The 23,492-nt window shown below is 48.5% G+C and overlaps 1 protein-coding gene across 1 annotated transcript in view; it reads right to left on the bottom strand.

Annotated features, from left to right (window-relative positions):
* Positions 1–23,492, bottom strand: part of LOC118572352 (SV2 related protein) — a 66,904-nt gene that overhangs the window by 3,575 nt on the left and 39,837 nt on the right. The window contains exons 7-14 of the mRNA XM_036171920.1: positions 15,366–15,429; positions 12,489–12,614; positions 10,262–10,390; positions 9,429–9,502; positions 6,271–6,347; positions 2,459–2,566; positions 1,589–1,700; positions 203–284 (exon numbers count right to left, since the gene is read on the bottom strand). Of these exons, the coding sequence (XP_036027813.1) occupies positions 203–284; positions 1,589–1,700; positions 2,459–2,566; positions 6,271–6,347; positions 9,429–9,502; positions 10,262–10,390; positions 12,489–12,614; positions 15,366–15,429 (772 nt within the window). The remainder of the gene's footprint in view (positions 1–202; positions 285–1,588; positions 1,701–2,458; positions 2,567–6,270; positions 6,348–9,428; positions 9,503–10,261; positions 10,391–12,488; positions 12,615–15,365; positions 15,430–23,492) is intronic.

Genomic DNA, 23,492 nt, shown 5'->3' with positions numbered 1-23,492 from the left:
CTTCACTTTGGCGCTACACACCCAGGCAACCTCTGGAACTCTTACACTGAGCTTAAAGCTTGTATGAGCAGAAAAAAAAAAAAAAGATTGAAGATAAGTGGAAGTAATGAGGGGCCACAGGGGCCACCCAGAGCCAAGAAGAATTGATATTCTGGTCTGACAGTACCCCCACCCCCACCGCACTCTCGGGCACCTCTCCTACCTCAGGTGTGTAAACATAGGCCGCTTGGAAGCCTCCAGAAATAAATGCTCTTGCAATGAAGAGTAAGAGGGTGAGCATGTTTCTGGAGAGGAGAAAACAGCAGGTGAGGGTTTTTTTTCTGGCAAAGGTTCCTCCACCCAGCGCATCTGCACAGACTCGCTCTAAGGGCTGGGACTAAAGCTCTGCTTTACAGCGCCCTGCTCTCCATCCAGCACACCTGGCTGATGGATGGGAACGCCTGTGGTACACAGCTGGGGATGAGAAAGGGGGCGATGGTCTGAATGGTTGAAATTCAGGCTGAGGCTCAGTGATAGGGCATTGGCTTAGCGTGTGTTGAGGCCTTGGGTTCCAGCAGGACCGAAGCTGGCTGTCTTAAGGGATTCTAGATCCCTAACTCTGGGCTCTGTTGTTTCCCTCAATAACCCAGACGACCAACCCTTCCCAGTCTAGCCCCCACCTCTCCTTCCTCCTGTGGCCCACTGATTCTTCACTGAGATTGGTCTGGGGGAGCCCCTCAGGGGTCACATTTATATTCAGGGTCTCTTAGAAGTTGGAAAACTAGAGAAATGTATCTTCAGTAGGGTCTGTTTGGAAAAAAAAAAAAAAAGGTCTATTTCCATCAGACAAATCACTTTGACACATGCACAACTTCTGTGGCCACATTGTACTCTTATTTGGGGTGGTCATGGTGTGGTGGTTTGAATAAGAACGGCCCTCATAGGCTCATAGATTTGTATGCTTAGTCATCAGGGAATGGCACTACTTGAGAAGGATTAGGAGGTGTGGCTTTGTTGGAGGAAGTGTGTCACTGGGGGTGGACTTTGAGGTTTCAAAGCCCAAGCCAGGCCCAGTGCCTCTCTCTTCCTGCTGCCTGCTGATCCAATATAAAACTCTCAGCTCCTTCTCCGGCACCCTGTCTGCCTGCATGTCGCTGTGCTTCCTGCCATGATGATAATGGACTAAACCTCTGAACTATAAGCCAGCCCCAGTTAAATGTTTTCCTTTATAAGAGCTGCTGTGGCCGGGTGGTGGTGGTGCACACCTATAATCCCAGCACTCGGGAGGCAGAGCCAGGCGGATCTTTGCGAGTTCGAGGCCAGCCTGGTCTACCAAGCGAGATCCAGGAAAGGCACAAAGCTACACAGAGAAACCCTGTCTCGAAAAAACAAAACAAACAAACAAAAAAAGCTGCTGTGGTCATGACGTCTTTTCACAGCAATAGAGCAGTAACTAAGAAACTAAGACACATGGGAACTCTAAACTTGATGTTCTTAGAAATGAAACTGCCCCCGGCAGATGCTTTGACCTTGAACCTGACCATCTGCTCGTCATGAAGTGCCATGAGCCTTACCCTGGTGAGGGGCTGGGGTTTCTCGTGATACCCACCTTCCAATGCAGATGAACAGTAGGAGGCTGCAGAGGGAGAAGATGATGAAACACAAGGCCATGGTCTTCTTGCGGCCCAGGCGGTCGATGACCCACAGAGTCACAAGGACACCTGTCAGGAGAGCAGGGACATGGTAGGCAGCTCCCCAGCTGGTTCCTAATGACCCACCCTGTGTTGTCTTCCACTCCTGAGACTGGACCAGCTGAGCCGAACCCATGAGCTCCAGTTCCAGTCCAGCCCAGCTTTCGAATGATACAGCAGACTCTGGGCCAATGCCTGCTGCATCTCTGTGAGACTCAGTGAGGCAGGGGACCTGGGAAGCCACTTCCAGGCCCCTGATCTATTCAGAGCAACCAAGAGGCGAGTGGGTACAGTTTCAAGTCTCTCAGGGGAAGGGTGATATGTTGTTAAAAGGAAAGAGGCAACTGATACAGGCATCCCGGGAGCCTGAGGCTTCAGAACTGTGCACTAAATACACTGCTCTATAAAGTACATGACCTCAGGTATTCATTATCATGATGGCGAAGAGAGTCCCACACACCTGAGCTGCAGATTTTCTGCCTGGCCCTTCCTTATTATGGGTGCAGACAAGGCAATGGGCCCTGACATCAGTGGGCCAGAGTTGCAGTAGGGTTCTTGTGACAGTGTGTGGCTGCTTGCTGCCATAGCCCAGGAGTCTGGCTCTTAACAGAATGCTTGAAATTAGGAAGCCTGACTTGTTAGCCTTCAAGTGGGGCCTGACTCTCGGCCTCTCACCATAATTTGTAATGTGTATCATAGAGCTGGAAAAGTATCTCAGGCCTTGCTTTTTTTTTTTTTTTTTTTTTTTAATCAAAAACAGATGATAGGATTTCCTGTCCCAGCCTCACCTGGGAACTCAGACAGGGTGGTCCACAGTAGGTCCATGTAATCTTCTTTGCTCAGGTACTCACAGGCCAAGCTGCATTTGGCTTCCACCGCCTTTTTGCGGCTGGAGACTAGGGTGAGGAGAAAAGAGTAAACACAATGTTGCACCACAACTTTCTGCACCTGAGCTCTTTGTTGTGGAAATGACTTGTGCTGTGTAAAGATGTGCTACATTTGTTTAGGCTGCATTTGTTTAACTATGTAAAGATGTGCTACATTTGTTTAGGCTGCATTTGTTTAACTATGTAAAGATGTGCTACATTTGTTTAGGCTGCATTTGTTTGTTTAAAGATGTAAAGATGTGGTGCATTTGTTTCACTTTGCCTGCCTAAGGCACCAGATTGGTCTAACAAAGAGCCGAATTGCCCATAGCTAGGCAGGAGAGGGATAGGCGGGGCTGGTGGGCAGAGAGAATAAGTAAGGAGAAATCTAAGGCAAGAGGAAAAGAACAAGAGGAAGAAGAGAGGAGAGAACCCAGGGCTAGCCAGGCAGCCACCAGCCAGCAGACATGGAGTAGGACATACAGAAAGAAAGGTAAAAAGCCCTGGGGCAAATGTAGATGAAGAGAAACAGGTTAATTTAAGTTAAAGAAAAAAATAGCTAGCTAGAAACAAGCCAAAGCTAAGACCGAGCATCCATAACTAATAAGTCTCTGTGCCATGATTTGAGAGCTGGTTGGTGGCCCAAAAGAAAAATCCTGGTACATCCCTTCTTGCCTGTGAACAGTCGGCTGGGTAACTGACTGTAAAAGATGACAGTCTGGCCAGGCAGTGGTGGCGCAAGCCTTTAATCCCAGCCAGCCTGATCTACAGAGTGAGTTCTAGGACTGCCAGAGCTACACAGAGAAATCCTGTCTCAAAAAACAATAACAACAACAACAAAATTCCAGAGTTTGCAGAACTGTGGTTTGGATCTGAGACACCACAGAAAGAGCCGTGGAGAGAGACAGGCTCAGGTGTAACCCCTCTGCACCCTGGTGAATTTTTATGCATTTTCTCCTATTTTGGAGTAGGCTGTGTAAGCATAGAGGGAAAAGGTAAACTGCTTAGCTGCTAATGCAATCCCAGAGCTGTGTTACGTCAGACCCTGCTAAAACAGTCAAGGACCCACTAAGGTGACTGCTGATTTCTGCCATGGGATAATGATCCCCTCCATGTCATTAGCCTCCCCAAATTGCCTGCTCCCAACACAGCATGCTGTGTTGGGAGAAACCCACAGGATTAAAGCCTCTTTGGAGAAATCCTGACCGGGTCCAGGAATTCTCATCCTTTCCCTTCCCCCACCCCAAAGTTGACCCATAAAACAAGCTGTCTAAAAGTCCACCTGTGTGGATGCAGCACCCTCTCTCTCTTGAGAATCCCACACCACCTTGGGGTACATACCAGTGTCTTTAACACATACCAGCTCTCAGATCACACCGAATCATTCTGAAGGACTGTACAGCCAGGATCAGATCCAGGCTTCACCAGGCCTCTGAAAAGGACTCCTGGGCTGCTATTCCACAACGCACCCAGCTACTGTGTCTCCTACTGTCAGTGACAACTGGATCTTTGCTGGTTTACCCCAGCATATAAAAATATTTACACACATGCATGCATGCACACATCTCTTGTACAAGGCTCTTCCCTGCTAGGCATAGCTGTGTCGTATAGCTCTCGAAGCCTGAAACATTCACCATGTGGCTCTTGACAGAAAAAGGCAGCCAACCTCTGCCTTCTGACAGTGCAATGGGCCCTTGGCTTAGCTCAGATGTCCACTGCCTGAGAGTCATCCCCTTTGCTCAGTCAGTATCAACCCTCCACAATCAGATCTGCAGCTGGGGTGCTTTTGCATAACCTAGCTTCTCATTAACACCCTGTTACCACAGGGCTGTATCATCTAAGACTTGTAATGAATGAATTATGTAATGAATTGTGCTGGACAGATTGAACCCAGGGCCTCAGGTGCTAAGTGCATACTTTACTACTGGGGTCCTTCCCAGCACCCAGTGTGTATGAAACTGTCACCCACAATCCCTTAGACTTTACATGCAAACCCTGAAGAAACTTTGTTCTTTTACCCTCTTCCCTGAATTCAATGTCAGAATTCCAGCATTGCCTTCAAATAGAATTGACTGGAAGGATGCACATCTGCACGCACACATTTCTCTTTATTATTTTTTTTTTAATTTGTCTGGTGATTCCTGCTTCACAATACAATCCCCTGGGGAGCTTTTAAACCTGACTAATGCATGAACCTCACCCATGCTGATTAAATTTGTCTGGAGAGGGTTTAAATGGTGCTGGCATTGTGTCAAAGTTCCTGCTTGCCTAGCTTGCAGGAAGCCCTGGGTTCCATCCCCAGTGGGAAATCCCCTAGTCGGGCAGGGGTGGAGCTCCACCCTGCTGACTTGTTCTCATAGGCGAAGGGCACATTAGCCACTGCCCGGGATCACATGCATAAAACCAGGAACTGTGTTTTGGGCCTTTTGTGGGGATTTGGAGACTGTTTCAGCTCTGTGCCAATCCTCGACTTAAAGGCCATTATTAGTGAAAAATGGATCAGGAGGCCCCAGGGCTGAGGCAGCCCAGGGCTCGGGGGATCCTCTGTAGACAAGCTCCAAATGGCTGAGTCTCTGGACCAACGAGAAACTGCAGGTCTGGAAGGGTTCCAGGACACTCCAACCTGTCCTTGAGCTGTTTATTCCTTTCCCTGCCTCACAGGTGGGGCAGATGTTGCTCTCTGTGAGCTCCAGCCTTCCTGTACCAAATGGGGCCCCCAGGCTAAGGGACAGAATTTAACCCGGGAGATTCATGGAAACATAATGCATGGTTTTGTAGAATGAGGTTTTCTCCAATGCTACAACTGGTTTGTTTGTTTATTTGTTTGTTTGTTTGTTTGTTTGTTTTTAAGAGACAGGGTTTCTCTATGTAGCCCTGGCTGTCCTGGAACTCACTTTGTAGACAGGCTGGCCTTGAACTCACAGAGATCCACCTGCCTCTACCTCCTGAGTGCTGGGATTAAAGAAGTGAGCGCCACCACCCAGCTCTACAACTGCTCTTAAAAGTCCAGGAGAAGGCTGGGCGTGGTGGCGCACGCCTTTGATCCCAGCATTGGGAGGCAGAGCCAGGTGGATTTCTGTGAGTTTGAGGTCAGCCTGGTCTGTGTAAAGGCTAACCAGGGCTATATAGTGAGGCCTTATCTAAAAGCATAAAAGCCTACTAGGGAACTAGGCATGGTGCTCCTCCATTCTTGTAATCCAGCATTTATCTAAGTGTGGTGGAGCATGCCTGTAATTCCAGCACTTAGGAGGCTGCGGCAAGACCCTCGTGAGTTTGAGGCTAGCCTCTGCCTTAAAAAAAACAAACCAAAAATAGACCTTTATTTCATTTAGTTAGTTATTTTGGTGGTGGGGAATGAGCCCAGGATGTCACACGTGCTAAGTGGCAGTGTCCCCTTAGCTCTTAGAATGTGTTCTCCTTGGATCTTTTGGCAGAGACAGAAGCGTCCCTCACATCCCTTCAGTGGGGTGCAAGCAGAATGCTCCTTCCTTACGTGAGACTGAGCAGTGACGCCTCAGTTTATCAGTCAATGCTGCTACCTTCAGAGCCCGAGCCCTGACTTAGGGTGGGACTTGGCACATGTCATCTCCATCATTGCAAAGTTGCCCAGAGTCCTGGGAACTTGGAATTTACTCTACAGCGATGATGGCAGCACCTTTCAGGGGAGAGGGTGTGACTGTGTTCACAGGGATGGGTGAAGGGGGAGGGTGAAGATAGAGGGAAGTGATACTCACTGCTGCAGACATCTCCTGCCTGGAAGAGTTCCGTGGTGAGCAGAACCAAGCCGTAGTAAGAAAAGGCATTGGAAAACCTGTGGGGGTAGGTCAGGATGGGGACATCATTAGACAGGTACAAGGCTCATTCCAGCCGTAGGGGGTCCCACTCCCTCACCAGTCTTGGTGGGGTCTTGAAGCCTTTCGGGGACCCTGAGCAGGAAGATGGCTGGCATGAAGCATCATGATGGGATAGAGGGACATGATCCTGTGTTCTTAGAAGGACCAAGGTGGACTGTGTGACATCCCAAGATGGACAGCATGACATTCCCACTGGCATCCTGGGGATCCTGGGCTAACACTTTGCGGGGGTGGGGGGGATTGAATACGATTTTTAGAATTTCAGAGTGCAGTGACAGTTCTTCACTCCTGCATGAACCTGGAATTTGCATTCAGAGCATACAGAACTAGAATATTTGTGAAAGAGCCACATGGGGACTGAGACACAACCAGAGGCTGGAGGCGAGCCTCCCAGGTTACAACGATGCTTGCAAACTGTAGCTTCTGTGGTTCAGTCAGCCTGACTGAAGTGGAGCTGCTTTGATAGGTTAAAATACCATTTCCATTTCCTTCTATATCTCTTCCTTCCTTCCTTCCTTCCTTCCTTCCTTCCTTCCTTCCTTCCTTCCTCCCTTTTCTCTCTCTCTCTCTCTCTCTCTCTCTCTCTCTCTCTCTCTCTCTCTTTCTTTTTTCTCCTGAGACAGGATGTCTCTGTGTAGTTTTGGTGCCAGTCCTGAATCTCACGCTATAGCCCAGGCTGGCCTCAAACTCACAGAAATCCGCCTGGCTCTGCTTTCCGAGTGCTGGGATTAAAGGCGTACACCACCACCGCCTGGCCTATATCTATATCTATTTCTTTCTTTCTTTCTTTCTTTTTTTTCCGAGACAGGGTTTCTCTGTAGCTTTGGAGCCTGTCCTAGACTAGCGTGCGCCACCACCGCCCGGCTTATCTATAGCTTTAGACTATCCTGTGTTCTTGACCATCATAACCTCAAGCATAACATTCCTATAATATGTTACATGTTCAGTGTCAGATACAGAAGGTGGGGGAAATTCTCACATGGTTCATGATGGCTAGTGATGTCAGAAGGCTTCGTCCATCACGGCTCTAGGAGCAGCTGCCCTGTCACCTGACAATCACCCTCTTGCCTGCCTGGTCTCAGTCCGTCAAATCTTAGGAATGAGCCCCTAGTGCCTCAGCGTGTAAATCAACACTTGGCCTCCGCTTACACAAAATATGACACTGGGTCAACATGGAGAAATATAAACTAAAGTTGCCTGAAACAAACGAAATGCCATGCTGAAGGTCCTACAAGGCCGAGAGAATGATTGTGGAGAGTTGGAACATTGCAGACTCAGAGCCAAAACCCTCTTGAGCTACCTTAATAGCCATGTGTTTACCCATCATCTGTATTTGACTCAACATCCATGTTCAACTATCAAGTAAAACCGTTGGAATGGATTAACTTGGCAGACCACTCGCTTCCGCCAAATACATAAATAAATATTTAAGAAAAAGAAAAAAGAGCAAAGAATGTCATCAGGTTGCGCAGTAACGGAGGCCGGCCAGAGGAGTCTTTCAGCAAACGCCCTGATTTACGGCTGTCCTGTTTCCTTGACTATAGGTCTTTATTTAACCACCGCCACATGGGGACACATCGTATTGCTTCCGAACAAACTCTGTTCTCTTCGAGGTTAAAACTGGGTTTGACATTGACTAGGGTTAAAATTAGCCTCTCACAAATTGCCTTTGGGATTCAAAATCAATTCAAGTGAATTACAGATTCTTTAATAAAATTACTTAATTTTTTTCTTTGGAATTATAGATTCTTAAAGGCAGGTATTTCAGTTCCGTCTAACTCCCCTTACTAAAATCCCTACGGGCGCCACTTTGTACCAGGCACACAGCAAGTGTTTAATGAGTGCTTGGTGAATTGATTCAGCTCTCAGGAACGCGGAGGCAGAACTCAAGCCTGGCTCCATGCTATCAAGCCCTCCTTCCCTCTCTCCTGTAATTGACCATGCTGGGAACACCTCTCTCATAATCGATGCCTCTGTTCAAAAGTAAAAAGGAAGCTTGGAACCAGGTTAAAAATAGAACACAAATCCTCCAGCCGCACAGTGCCCTGCCCTGGCGCTGCTGCAGCCGAGATCTGGAACAGAGAGAAGAATGGCTGCACTTGGCCTTGCTACAAAGAATTACTCTCTACACTTGCCTCCCTTCCAGTCTCCTCCCGTGGCTGTCACTTAAGAAAATTAAACCGAGCAGGGGCTGGGGGAATCTCGTGAATGGCTGTGTGGACCACGTCTTGGTTCTTAAAGGATGGGCTGTGTACCACCAGCAGTAGCCAAGACAACACGTGCAGAGAGGAAGGCCCTGGCTGATGTAAACAGTGGCCTCCTGTAGAAAGGTCCCTTAGAAGTTTTCTTTCTGTTCCTTTACCATATCTACCTTCGAGAGCATCATTAAGGATGGCTTGCAGTTGAAGCATTTTCTTGAAGAGCAGAAATAGAAATGTCTCCTTCGCCGGGCAGTGGTGGCGCACGCCTGTAATCCCAGCACTTGGGAGGCAGAGGCAGGTGGATCTCTGTGAGTTCGAGGCCAGCCTGGTCTACAAAGTGAGTTCCAGGACACGCTCCAAAGCTACAGAGAGGAAACCCTGTCTCGAAAAACAAAACAAAACAAAACAAAACAAAAAAAAACAAACAAAAAAGAAATGTCTCCTTCAAAAGCTACGTATCTGAGTAGCTCCATGTCAAGCTCAAAGCATGAAGTGAACAGCCCACATTGTCGTGGATGCAGACAGGGTCAGGAGTGTGACGCTGACAGCATACATGGTGGCCAGCCTGTCATCCCAGCATTCCAGAGGCAAAGACCAGATCTCTATAGCAAGCTGGCCAGCTCCAAGTGAGAGACCCTGCCTTGATTTATAAAGCTGAGAGAGACTGTGGCAGATGCCTGATGTCATCTTTGGGTATACATATGCATATACATATGTGCAAACATCCACATACATGCAAAATAAATCTCAAGTCCCAATTGTGTGCAGTGGGCAGGGTTCACGGTGGGCGGGGCTCACGGTGGGCGGGGCTCACGGTGGGCAACCAGCAGCTCTTACCATATAAACCACAGCAGCAGAGTTGTCCAGCGAAAGTGGGGTGTGAAAAGGTCCCTCATTTTGCCTCGGTCTTCCTGTTTCAAGACAAGGACATGTGGGTTTTTGGCTAGTTCCCAGTGCATAGAGGCCTTGGCTGGGGGCCACACACACACACACACACACACACACAGACAAAGACACACTCAGACACACACAGGGACACACTGATACACAGACACACAGACATACACACAGATGTATATGTGGTGATATTATGTTCCCCAAAATATTGTGCATCCTAATAAACTTATCTGGGGTCAGAGAACAGAACAGCCACTAGACAGACATAGAGGCCAGAAAATGGTGGCACACACACCTTTAATCCTATCACTTGGGAGGCAGAGATCCACCCAGATCTCTGTGAGTTCAAAGCCACACTGGAAACAGCCAGACATGGTGACTCACGCCTTTAATCCTAGGAAGTGCTGGCAGGAAGCAGAAAGGTATATAAGGCGTGAGGACCAGAAACTAGAAGCATTTGGCTGGTTAAGCTTTTTGGAGCAGCACAGTTCAGCTAAGATCCATTTGGATGAGGACTCAGAGGCTTCCAGTCTGAGGAAACAGGATCAGCTGAGGAACTGGCGAGGTGAGGTAGCCATGGCTTGTTCTACTTCTCTGATATTCCAGCATTCACCCCAATACCTGACCTCAGGTTTGATTTTATTAATAAGAACTGTTAAGATTCATGCTACATATATACATACAGAGACACAGACACAGACACACACACAGACACACACACACACACACACACACACACACACACACACACACACGAGTCTCCAGACACTGACCTGTCTGGAGATGATGAGCTTTCCCAGAGGCATGGGGGCTCCATTTTCAGTTGCTATCCGCTTCAAGGTGGCAATGGCCTTTTCCTGGTTCCCGGACAGCACATCATACCTCGCGCTCTCGGGCAGCCACTGAGGAAGTGGGAGACCCAGTGTGGCTGGTTAGTGTAGACCAGAGCACTCTCTCCAGGCCACCCTCTCTCGTCTGTGTGGGACTCTCTGAGCGTTAGGGCTCTGGAGACAGAGACCTGGCCTCAAATGCTGACTTTTCTGTATGTTACATGGTCACAGGAGCCTGTGCAGTGACTTCACTTCCCTGATTCTTCCTTCATACCTTCAGGTGTTTAGAGGATTAAATGGGAATCATAAACGCAGAGAGCTTGGTGAAGAGCTGGCGTGCGCTCATGTAACTCATCACTGTCGTGGTTGCTTTTAGTGTGAATGAAGGTTAAAGCAAATAATGATCACCACCAAAAAAATCTCCCCTTCAACTCTTGAGAAAAACCTGCCTTCTTGTGCTTAGCATCGTCTTGTAAACTAAGTCTGAGCGAGAGAAATAAAAAAGCTTTAAGCCTAAGTCCCAGCTCCAAGTGCATTTCTGTGAAGGGAAATAGTGGTCTGTACAACCACTGACTTAGTAGAGAAACCATGGGACTGGGACTCAGCCAGTTCAGATAAGGTCTGATGTTTGGAAAATCAGCTGGCCTCTGGAATTCAGTGTCCTCATTAGTAAAATGAGGACAGAGTAGAGTTTGCCAATGCCCACCAAAATTCACTCCATTGTGTGGGATTCTCCGTGGACGAGGCTGCCTTGCCATGGACTACATTTCCCAGTCTCCGTTGCAACTAGGCGAGCCCACATAACTAGCAATCACCAATGTAAGCAGAGGCAAGGTGTGAGCTTCCGCTTCGCTCCCTAAGCCCACTGCCTGCACCCCCACCCCAGACCCCAGTGTCCTGGGGGATGGCTGAGCCAGAGGCTGCAAAACTAAGATTAAACAAACAAAACAAAACAAGACTTGAGCCGAGATCTCCCATGGGAACCAGAATGCTCTTTCTAGACTGTTCTGCTGCAAAGAAGCAACCTCCTTCTGCATGGAGCTGCTGAGTTGGTGGCTTTGGCACAAGAACAGATGTCACCCTCACTAACATGGGCTTCACCACAGCCCTTCTCCACATGGTTATGGAGAGGAAGAAGTGTCAAATGCGTGTGAGTAGCCTAGCACACAGGCTCCCTCACAGCTAAGCTCAGTGATCTCTGTGTGTGTGTGTGTGTGTGTGTGTGTGTGTGTGTATACAAAAGAGTGCGTGTACATCATGTTCTACACATGATAAGCAAGAAGTGAGGCATGTAAGAGAAGCAAGATGTAAAGATACCGGTAAGCCACAAGCCACATGGCAAGGTATAAGTTTATAGAAATGGGTTGATTTAAGATGTAAGATCTAGCTAGCAAGAAGCTTGAGCCATTAGGTCATACAGTTCGTAATTAGAAGAAGAAGAAGAAGAAGAAGAAGAAGAAGAAGAAGAAGAAGAAGAAGAAGAAGAAGAAGAAGAACAAGAAGAAGAAGAACAAGAAGAAGAAGAACAAGAAGAAGAAGAAGAAGAAGAAGAAGAAGAAGAAGAAGAAGAAGAAGAAGAAGAAGAAGAAGCAGTAGTAGTAGTAGTAGTAGCAGTAGCAGTAGTGAGGCGTGTTCTCATTTCAGGGTGGGCTGAAGAGACTGAGCTCCTGAATCCAGCCATGCCTGAAAGCCAGACACAGACTCCTCTATCACGTGTCTGTTCCTGTGTTTTGCTTAAGCCACTTTGAATTTTGTGTCTGTCACGTGATGTGAAGAGTTCCGGCAGTCTAGTGGAGTCACTCTAAGCCTAAGTCTTACAGAACATCTCAAAAGAGATTGCGCGCAGGCACGCCAACATGGCATTCTGTGGCCACTCCAGGCCTCATTTCACCATTGAAAAAATAGATAAGCATACATTCGTTTTTGAGACAGGGTTTCTCTGTGTAGAAGCCCTGGCCATCCTGGAACTTGCTCTGTAGACCAGGCTGGCCTCACATACTGACAAAGATCGGCCCACCTCTCCTTCCCGGGGATAAAGTCATGCGCCACCACGCCCAGCTAACAAGCAATAGTCTGAAGAGATAGAGCTTTGGTGTTGTTCCACCTGCTTCCCACTAAAATACAATGTCCCCCGGACCGGCGAGGAGATGACGGCTTTAAACATACGTACGAAACACAGGACCGCGAAGAGCAGCAGCGGGGCAGCTGAGAGCATGAGCAGCCAGCGCCAGCCCAGGCTGGGCATCACGAACACAGCCAGGAGGACCTCGAACACTGTCCCGATGGCCCAGAAGACCTGGCCCAGGAAAGTGAGAGTCAGTGGTGGGGGATTGTGGCCCACACAGTGTCGACTGTGGGGTACTATGGACGAGAGTGGAAGATTGGAGTGTGCGCGCTACACACACACACACACACACACACACACACACACACACACACGTACGTCCCTCTCCTTTCAACGTGGCACATCCTGCTGTGGTCCATCCCACACTGCATAATACTCTGGATGGACCGTACAATAGGTCGCCATAGCGAAGGAGGTAGAAAGAACCAGTATTCTGTGATACAGGTATGACAGTGGGCATTTCAAGGGACTTCGGTTTCAGCTTATTTCCAATTTTTCCTAACCATGTCTGGATTATTTCACCAAGCATAATGTCCTGGTGGACCCCCAATGTTGTAGCAGGAGCCACAATTTGTCCCTTTTCAAGGCTTGATACTATTCCATCATATATGGATCTACCACATCATCTTTATGTATGTCTCCACTGGTGGGCACGTGACAGCTTCCATCTGCTCTGCACGTGGTTATACACATCGACACTCTGGCTTTTGTCTACTGACGTCTACTTTCCTTGCCCCATGGGCTCCAGAATCATCCTTTGGAATCATCTTTCCCATATCTCCCCAAGTCGCTCTCCTTCTTTTTCCTGCTTTTGAAAGGATGCCACCATGAGGCTCTCTGCCTATGGCTTCCTACTGTGTGCTGTCGGTAGGAAAGCCCAGGGGATGAGACAGAGAGCAGGGTGGACAAGAGACCAGGGTTGATGTACTGTCCCAGCCCCTCCCCTGCAGGGTGGTCAGAGGCTGGACCAGCTGAAGGGCAGCTCATTGCTGCCTCCTGGTCCTTCAGGACTGGGCTTGGTAACACACTCGTGGGGAGACTTTACTGCTGTTGTTATTTTTCAATTAGTTATGTTTGCTTGCTTGTTGAGGGAGTGATGAATGATTTTCCTTACACAGCTTGGGTCCTGGGTTCGGAACTCAGGTCATCAGGCCATCTCACTGGCCCTGTTATTATGGTTATTATCTTAAGGACTGGGTACTAAAGCCAGGGCCTCGTGAGGTGAGCACTCTACCCACTGCAGCTCTCTTTTCACTTTTCATCTGGAGGCAAGGTCTCACTAAGTCGCCTAGGCAGACTTTGAAGTTACGATGCTCGCCTCAGCCTCCGCGGTGGCTGGGATGGCAAGCTTGGTCCACCAGGCTCTACCAGGCAGGGCTCTCTATCTGCAAGCTCTGCCCACACTAAAGCCCACCCCACTAAGTTCACCCCACTAAGGCCACCCCTCTAAGGGCCCCACTAAGCACTGCTAAAGCCTGCCCCACTGAGGGCCCAGAGACTTTCTAGCACCCACCCCCCTCCCACCTCCCTTTCCTCCCACCCCCCATCTCCCCCACCCCTGCTTCACTTAAAGGAGTCACAATCCATTTCTGTTGTCAACCATCATGGGTGATGACTAAAATGTCTAAGGACAGGTATGTTAAGGATGCTGGCCAGTTAGGATGGATATTAGTCATGCCACTCAACCAGGTATGAACCTAAAACAATTTTTTTTTTTTTTTTTGAGACAGGGTCTTGCTATATGGTCCTGACTGGCCTGGAACTGGCAGCGATCCTCCTGCCTCCGTCTACTGAGTTTGGAGGTTGTAGGTCTGAGCTACCACCCTCAGCTTTAGCTGTTGGATCTTGGGAAGCCTAAGAGAGAACTGAGTGTGACCAGGGTTAGCCAGATTTCAAGATCAGCGGCACAGTCTGCCATTGGAACACCTAGCGGGGATGGTGGTAAATGCCGGGCATCTTAACATTAAGGAGGCAGAGGCAGGAGGATTGCCGCCAGTCCAAGGCCGGTCTGAGTCACATATCCGTCGGATTCTAGGCCACCCAGGGCTACCTAGGGGAAGTCTGTCTGAAAACAAACAAGCACATAGATTCAGTGTTTACACAACTGATTATCCATGTCTGTGTCAGGCAGCTGAGGGGCCACTCAGATGGATCAGAGGCAGCTGTTAGGAGGTCTGAGTCACTGGCCACAGTGATAGCTATGCTAAGTGTGATCACATGACTGAGGAGTCGACTCTGAGAACACCTGTAAGCTTCCACCATCCCTGCAAGGCAGGGAGTTCAAGGCCAGCCTGAGCAATTTAGCAAGACTCTTTCTTTGTTTCGTTTTGTTTTTGTTTTTCGAGACAGGGTTTCTCTGTGCAGCTTTGCGCCTTTCCTGGAATTCACTTGGTAGCCCAGGCTGGCCTCGAACTCACAGAGACCCGCCTGGCTCTGCCTCCCAAGTGCTGGTATTAAAGGCGTGCGCCACCACCGTCCCGCTTCTGTTTCAAAATAAAAAGGCCAAAGAAGGCTGGGAACGGGGTGGGGGGGTGGGGTGGGTGTAGCTCAACTTGTGGGACGCGACCCCTCTGGGAGTCAAATGACCTTTTCACGGGGTTTGCATATCAGATATTTACATTATAATCATAACAGTAATAAAATTACGGTTATGAAGTGGCAATAAAAATGATTTCATGGTTGGGCTCACCACAATGTGAGGAGCTGTATTAAAGAGTCGCAGCATCAGGAAGGTTGAGAACTGCTGATCCAGGGGAGAAGGGGGAAGAAGAGGGGGGATATACTGTATATCCATGTACGTGTTTGCCAATTGAGTCTCTCACGGTGTTCTTAAACTCCCCTTTGCAGTCCTGTGGTTCCATACATCCGAGAACTGATTGCCAGTCAGTTAGCATTCCCCAGAGACCGTCACCCTCTCCTTACCTCTATCAGCAAAATACACTTGGCTCTGGCTTTCATGGGAAGGAACTCAGCATACAGCGTCACCCTAGGCAAACAATGAGACAAGGGCTAAGAGGGTGGGAAGATGGCAGATTCTGAATTACATCTTCCAATAACGATCCTAAGTCAGAATTTCCTGGGATCATGGCTAAAGCCAGGATATCGACAGGTTCTTACGGTGGCTCAAGGCTACTTTCTATCCTCTTGCCTCCACCTCCTGAGTACTGGGTTGCCTGCGTGCACCATTGCGTTCTAGAAGTGTGTGAATCGCTTGACCTTTGGAAGCAGATTCTCGAGTATGGGGTCCTGGGCTCCTGCATTCCCCCGAAACGATCCTAAGATTCCATCATTCTTCCATGGAGGTCGATTGTAGCTGCAGCATCTGGGGAAGGTCTGGTCATGGGTTTATGGGCAGCTGTGTGAGCTGTTGCTATATGGCCTTTTTTCCTGGGAGACACCCTCATCCTGGGTCCCTGATGTCTGTCTGTGCATCCCTGGGGACAACTACAGAGGTGAGGCCGAGTTGCTCCCAGGAGTTGCATCCATGGTGTCCAATGCCAGCCTGCTCCCTCACTGGTATGTCAATCTCCATAGATGGGTAGAGGACAGATGTCTCCACCCTAAGGTATCATTTTGACACTGATGACTATTCAGGACATATTCAGATTTCCCAGTATCTTGTTCTCCTCGACCCACCAGCTGAAGCTACTGGCTATTTCTACCTGAACTGACCATGACTGCATTGGTGATAAACTGTGGTTTTAATTTGTCATTCTTTTTGCATTAATCACTTCCTAATATAAGAAAGAGCTCTTCTGGGATGGGCGAGATGGATAAAAGTATCTGCTGCCAATTCCAGTGACCTGAGTTTGAACTCTATAACTCCACACAGTAGAAAGAGAGAGCTGAGTCCTACAACGTGTCCTCTGACCTCCACTGTGTACTAAATCACCTGGAAGGTTCCCTGGACCTGCATATCTTCCCAGCTGTCACTTGACCTGAATGATGCTCTGTGGATGCTCACAGCTCCCCCTACTGGACATAAAAAGCTACTATCACTGTCAACCTCTGGATTTTGTTTATTCTCATGAAAGGACACTTGCAGCTTTAGTGAGGGTTTTTTGTTTTTTGTTTTTTTTCACTTTATAACCCAAAATGTCATTGGCATAGTAAATACAGAGCACTATTTAACTCCACTTTAAAAATAATTAGAATCCAAATCTTGGGGCTGGAGATTGCTTAGTGGTTAAGAGCTCAGAGGACCGGAGTTAGATTCCCAGCACCCACACGGTGGTTCACAACCACCTGTAACTCCAGTTCTAGGGGCATCAGACGCCCTCTTCTGACCTCCATAGGTATTGCGTGGACATGATGCACATACACACATGCAGGCAAAATGCTATACACATAAATCATATTTTAATCCATTTTTTCCCTTTGATGCTGGAGATTGAGCTCAGAGCCATGTGCAAGCTGAGCAAGTGCTCTTCCACTAAGCTAGATCCTAAGCCACCAAATCTAACATTTTTACAATTGTTTATTTTTATTTATTTATTTATATTTATTTATTTTTGGTTTTTTGAGACAGGGTTTCTCTGTGTAGTTTTGGAGCCTGTCCTGGATCTCATTATGTAGACCAGGCTGGCCTCGAACTCACAGAGATCCTTCTGGCTCTGCCTCCTGAGTGCTGGGGTTAAAGGCTTGCGCCACCACCGCCCAGTCATTTTTACAATTTTTTTTTTTTTTAAAAATTGTTTTTAGTGTGTGTGTGTGTGTGTGTGTGTGTGTGTGTGTGTGTGTGCCTTGCACATGTTCAGTGCCCTCACAGGCCAGAAGAGGGCACTGGATCCTCTGGATCTAGAGTTACAGGCGTTATGAGCTATCTAACACGGGTGCTGAGAATTAAACTTGACTCCCCTCCAAGAGCAGGGAGCACTCTTGACGGTGGAGCCATCTCTCCACACCAGACCGAACTCTTTGATGCTTCTCCACAGACATAAAGGGAGACTAATGAGCATCTCACTGTGGCTTCTCTAGCCCGCCTTAAGAAGGACAGAAACCTTCCACGGGGCAGGCCGTGCGAGCAACATGCTCCTCTCACTGTGTAAGTACAAGCTTCATGCAGCATTTATTCTATACAGACACTGTCCGGCATCAGCCAGGTCTGGATTTGAACTCAGTTGCAACTGGCCTGGGAGAGCAGCCCCCAGAAACCCTCTGCCATCCCTGCTGCTCTGGGGCCTGGCTCTGCTGCCCTTCCCATCATGAGTTGATTTCAGGGCTGCATGGCTCAGTCAGCAGCTGTAAGCCCTGGGTTTGATTCCCAGCACCCTGGGTTTGATTCCCACCACCGCTGGCTGCAAATTTAGGCTACAGGAGGCTCCGTAGCCCGTCTTGGATCCCAGGTGGCTGTGCCTGGGTGGAGCCAGATGGAGCCTCCTAAGTTCATCAGGTCATATAATCATCAGGTCATCCAATCCACCCGTTGACTGAAAACGTCGGCAAGCGCCATGGATAGAGCTGAATCACCCAACTGCAGAACCAAGTTAAGTAAATCCTGGTCATAAACCCTGACTGCCGGGCGGTCCGTGCCCAGCAGCAGCTAATTCTCACCTTTGCTTCCTGAGCACCGGACTTTGATCAAGCTTTGTGAGCTGGGTTTTCTAATTAGTTAGGGTTGAGCTAAATACTGTGTGACCACACATCGCACAGCTGTCCTGTGGTTCCCAGGTGTCGGCAATGAATGCTCTGTACTATGGTCTCATCACCAAAGTAACTGTGTGTTTGGGAAAGGGGAGGAACGAAGGGGGCAGGGGCTCAGGCAGAGAAGAGGGCTCATTACAGGTAATTCGTCTTCACAGTGTTGTGGTTTGGGTGTCTGGCGCACACGCCTGGGGTTTCATGTGTTGACACCTCATCCTCATCCTGCTCAACCTGATCCAGTTGTGGTGTCTAGGGGTGGGGACTCGGGGCTAGGGGAGGTGATCAGGGTTAGACAATATTGTTAGGGCCAGTCCCAAAATTGAATCCTGGACTTTCATGTGGGGTATGTTAGTTCTTGCTAACCTGGAACTCACTATATAGCTCAGACTGGCCTCAGACCCGTGGTGATCCCCCTTGGCTCTTCCTCCCCCGAACTCTGAGATTACAGGAGAGAGTTACCATGTTCACCTTGAATCTTGGAGGTTTGGTTAGGGGACCTGAGGACATGTGTGTGCCTCCTTTCTCTTGCCAGATTATGTCTAAGCCGGTTCAGTGACTGCCAGCAAGGTAGCCAGCCACCACCAGATGCAGCCCCTAGTCTTGAGCCTGGACTATGAGCCTACATAGTCCTCTGAGGACTATAAACCTCCTTCCTTTATAACCTACATCACCTGTGGCATTGTGTTCTCGCAACAGCAAACCAGCTGTTACCATTACATTCTGGCTATTGACTTATTTTAAAACTATATCCCAAGATGTTGTTCTTCTGATTTTCTGAGGAGCTCTGGCTGGGCAAAGTTACTGTAAACGAATGGAAACTTTTTTTTTTGAGACAGGGATTCTCTGTGTAGTTTTGGTGCCTGTCTTAGAACTCGCTCTGTAGACCAGGCTGGCCTCGAACTCACAGAGATCCACCTGGCTCTGCCTCCAGAGTGCTGGGATTAAAGGCGTGCACCACCACCACCTAGCATGAATGGAAACTTTTAATATTACCTAACTACCTGAAAATATTGTCACCTAAATGTTTCCCAACAAAGCACTTAAGGGAGCCATCTTTATAACTAGATAAGAGCTCTGTCTAATTACAACATAATTAGGTTTATGCAAATGACTCCATCTGAAGTGCTAAGGAGCCCAAGCCCTCTCAGGTGGCTTCATAATTCTTCTGTAATTTTGCTTGAGGTTTTTTTTGTCTCCTTCACAGATAAAACAGCTCTTTAGTTGCATAAACGAGTATGTAAGTTGTAGCAAGTCTCAGGTCAGCCATTAACTAGCTGTGGGACTTGGGCCTTTTTGGCATTTGTGTATGGAGCTTTGGTGGCTTTGCTGAGCCCTCTGGTGGGACAAGATCTTTATAAAGTAGGAAAGGCTTTGGCAGATCTCAGTGACTTAGACTGTCATGTAAGGAGTGCCCATAAGTGAGAAAATAACCTAAAAGGGATTTTCTTTTAAAAATGGTAAAGCAGAGAAAGGGGTCTGTCTGGGTTACTTGAAGACAAATGTGGCAAGGTTGGTGTTGAGCTGGAATTCCTAAGGAGAAAATCGATAGAAAGTCAAATCGTAGCCGGGTGGTGGTGGCGCAGTCGGGGTGGTGGTGGTGCACACCTTTAATCCCAGCACTCGGGAGGCAGAGGCAAGAGGATCTTTGTGAGTTCGAGGCCAGCCTGGTCTGCCGAGCGAGATCCAGGAAAGGCGCAAAGCTACACAGAGAAACCCTGTCTCGAAAAACAAAACAAAACAAACAAACAAAAAAAAAAAAAAGAAAAGAAAAGAAAGAAAGTCAAATTGTGTGCTAAAGAGCCACAGGAAGGCATTGAAGACCGAGGAGCAGTTCTCAGAAGACATTCCTGACAGAACAGTCCAGGTGAAGACCACCAGGATTGACCCAGGGTGGGTGATTATCCCCCCAGACTAAGGAGGGTCCATTTCCCTTGAGAAAAAGGTTACACAAGGGGTGGAGATGGGCTACCCAGCCAGGAACTCCCCTAACAACTGGGTACGGTGACTGGAGAAACAACAGCTAATGCCACATCCACAGTGCCACTCCAGGGCAGCTCCGTCCTAGGGAACCAGCAGGTGCACCTGGGAAAGCATGGCCTTGCTCCCTCTTGGTCCTGGGTAGGTCTGAGCAAATTAAGTCAGGCCCACTGAGTTCATCGGGCATAAAGATATGTAGGGAGGCTCCGTGGAGGAACTCCAGGGTGTGGAAATATAACGCCTCTGAGTGAATGACAGAGGGTATGGTGAGCTAATCAACTTAGCACCTCTGTGTGCCCAGCCTCCCACTGTGGAGGAGGCAACTGATATAAATGGATGGACCCTTCCCAGGCTCTCCTAGACCTCGCTGATGTTTGACCTTGCTATCTTCTTAGCTGTGAACCTCTGGGATCGCCTGACTCTTCCTGAGAACGGATGACCACAGACTTTCAGAGTGCTTCACCAGGGTTATCTTTGTTATGGGATGGCAGTTTGGGATGCTGCCTTACCCTGCCTGCCCTCTGGAAAAGGTTGTTATAGAGATGACATAATGCTGACGTCTGAGTGTTTTCACAGATTTGGAAAGCACTGGAGAGACAACCAGGTACGTCTACCCACCTTACAACCCTACTGGGGCTGGGTTAATTGAGAGAAAATATAGGTTGTTAAAACAATAACTACCAAGTTTAAGTCCAAAAGGTACCCTACCTGGATGGAAAAGGACACTCCAAAATGCCATAAGGTTATTGAGTGACAACCTCAATGGGGTGTGCTCCCTCCCTGTGAGCCGCTAGCCATGAAGGCTACTGCTGCTGCTGGTTGTATCCCAGAACCAGACAGTAACACCCTATTGCTTTGACTGTAGGACATGGAGAAATTAAGCAGGGATTGAACTGGAAACTCCCAGTCGCTGGCTGGCTTTCATAATGGCAGAAAGGGCCATTCAGGCTGCTGGCAGAGAACTGTCGCCAACATTCCCGCTTGGCTGTGGATCCTGCGTGCTAAAACACCACCATTCCAGGCAGGGTGTGCCTGCCTGTGCAGTGGTGGCTCAACTGTGGTGGGTAAAACCAACAGCCTTCCAACTGCATTTAAGGCCCGCTCCATAAGAGAGAGTTCACATCTGGTGCTGTCATCCAGGACAAAAACCCATGGCTTGGGGAGGGAAGGTCATAGAACTCAATGGGGAAGCAACTTCTATGGCTTTTCTAGATGGATGTGATGTCCCTGCCAAACTGCCTTCTAAACATGTGTGTTGACATCCGTAGATCACAGTTGTTATCGGCCTCAACTCATAACCACCAGTGAAGCTCCTGGGAACAAGTAACTGTTACTGTGGCACAGTGGGTGACATCTTAGCCATAGGTGGACATCTGTAGTCACCCCCTCCAAGGCTCAGGGATCATTTAGGAAGAGGGGGCAGAAAGAATATAAGAGCTGGTGGAAGGGGCAGAGTGTTGTGTAACCATTTCCTCAGAGATTGAAACATTCCATCCTTCAGGGAAGCTCCTTAAACAGGAAGGTAAACAAAGTAGCTTCAGGAAGTCCCTGAAATTGACCAGACTCGCTAAGCCCCTCCCTGCCACAGTAAGCAATCAAAGCCGAGAGTCTCTCCCAGAGGAGTAGAGCCAAGCTGAGCTGCAAAAGAAGAGGTTTAGGCCAACTGATGCACCAGGAAGGGTCATGCTCCAACCTGCTGAGCTGCCTGTAGGCTGTGCAGTATGCTCTAGGGTCCTGGATTTTGTGAACTGCCTTTGAGTCATTTCTGCTCCTGTAAGTGACTCCTCACTATTACTCTTGTAAGTAATCCCAATAAAACTCACTGGTTCACCAAGTTGGAATTGGGTGGCCTCTGTACTTTGGTCTGTAGTGGGATCCCTATGTGGGGTGTGTTGACATGTGTGTTGTGTCCCCAGGAAGAGTTTTGTCACACAATACCTGGTGTTCTTTCATCCTTCCCTGTACTGGGGACTCTGGGAATGACACTTCTCCCAGACTCTGGGAATCCTTCTCATCATGTGGTTTTCTGTTGCTGGTTTGGGGTGTAATCTCTCTTTGTTCTAATTACTCTGCCTTGTAATTCCATTTACTCACAGGTTTCCAGAAGTTTCTCAAAATTTCTGGTTGTTTGACAACATCCTTTCCTTGCTTACAGGCTCCACTAAAGATTCCTATTACTTTTATGTCATTTCCAGGGGATCTGTGATCAGAAGTTTAGGGTGCAGTGCATCTCTTCCCAACATCTGCTCTAGCCTTCCTGAGCATCTCTGGAGAAGGAATTTGACCAGAGGCAGGACAGTTCCTCCAACCACCAGGGGGCGCTGCTGTGCAGCCAGTGGCTTATGTGCCGGAATCTCTGGAACTGGGCCACAATCTGGTTACTAACTGCTGCCAGCCCAGATTTATGGCTGTGTCTCTGTTAATGGCCTCTGCTTAGAGCTCCAATGGTTTTTAATTCCTAAATAGTGTGAAATCAGGCTTTTCCGCTCCAGGAAAGCATACCAGATGCCAGCTCTACAGAGCCCTGGATGAAGCCATATGGAAGACCCAGGGAAGGAGTGGACAGACCAGGCTGACCTGCCACGCACAAGGCAGGAGGCTAAACATGGGTGTTGGAGCTACATGGTCAGTCTCCCCTTCACACCACACTCCATCTATGATCTATTCCCATACCCTGTGACTTTCTTATCCATGCCTTGGGAAGCAGGATGCTTGCCAGGCTCAGACTTCTTAGGAAAGTGTTTGTTGCTTTGTTTTGGAGCATGATTACTTAACTGAGGATGACTTTGAGCTTACCATCCTCCTGCCTCCAACTCCTCAGTTCTCCAATCACAGGTATGAGGGGCCACACTCAATTTATGGTGCAAGGGATCAAACCAAGGGCATACCAGGCAAACCTCAGGGTGAATCAGCCCCTCATATGAAGTGACCCAGCATTTGACAGAGTCTATGTGGTAGCCCAGGAGAATATTTGGTAGGAAGGGAGAACTCCCCTGGGCATCGTCCTGAGTACTTCAAATGTGGTATCATAATGCTCTCAGGGGCCCATCAAGTGGGTGGCTGCCAATGAAACTGACCTATAGAAAGTGACCCATCTGAGATCACAGCACTGAATCAGGGTTCACACCCGGGTCTTCGGGGTTACAGAGCCTGTGATCCAACTACACTGATTCAGGATGAACCTGCCCTTTCTAGAGATCATGTATCCAGAGTATCCCAAAGGTTGGCCTAGCAGGTAGTTTATGACTGTAGAGTCCATGGGCTGTATGTACCACATGCTGTGCCACCCTGGCACTGGTGACCTGAGCAATGGCGAGGCACTAGCTTGGACGTGGTGCTCTTTAAGAATGAAGTGTGTGGGCTGGAGAGGTGGCTCAGAGGTTAAGAGCACTGACTGCTCTTCCAGAGGTCCTGAGTTCAATTCCCAGC

This window comes from Onychomys torridus, chromosome 22 (assembly GCF_903995425.1).
Source record: "Onychomys torridus chromosome 22, mOncTor1.1, whole genome shotgun sequence".
NCBI lineage: Eukaryota > Metazoa > Chordata > Mammalia > Rodentia > Cricetidae > Onychomys > Onychomys torridus.
The sequence above is the reverse complement of the archived record's forward strand: the minus strand, read 5'-3'. Positions and strand labels throughout refer to the sequence as shown.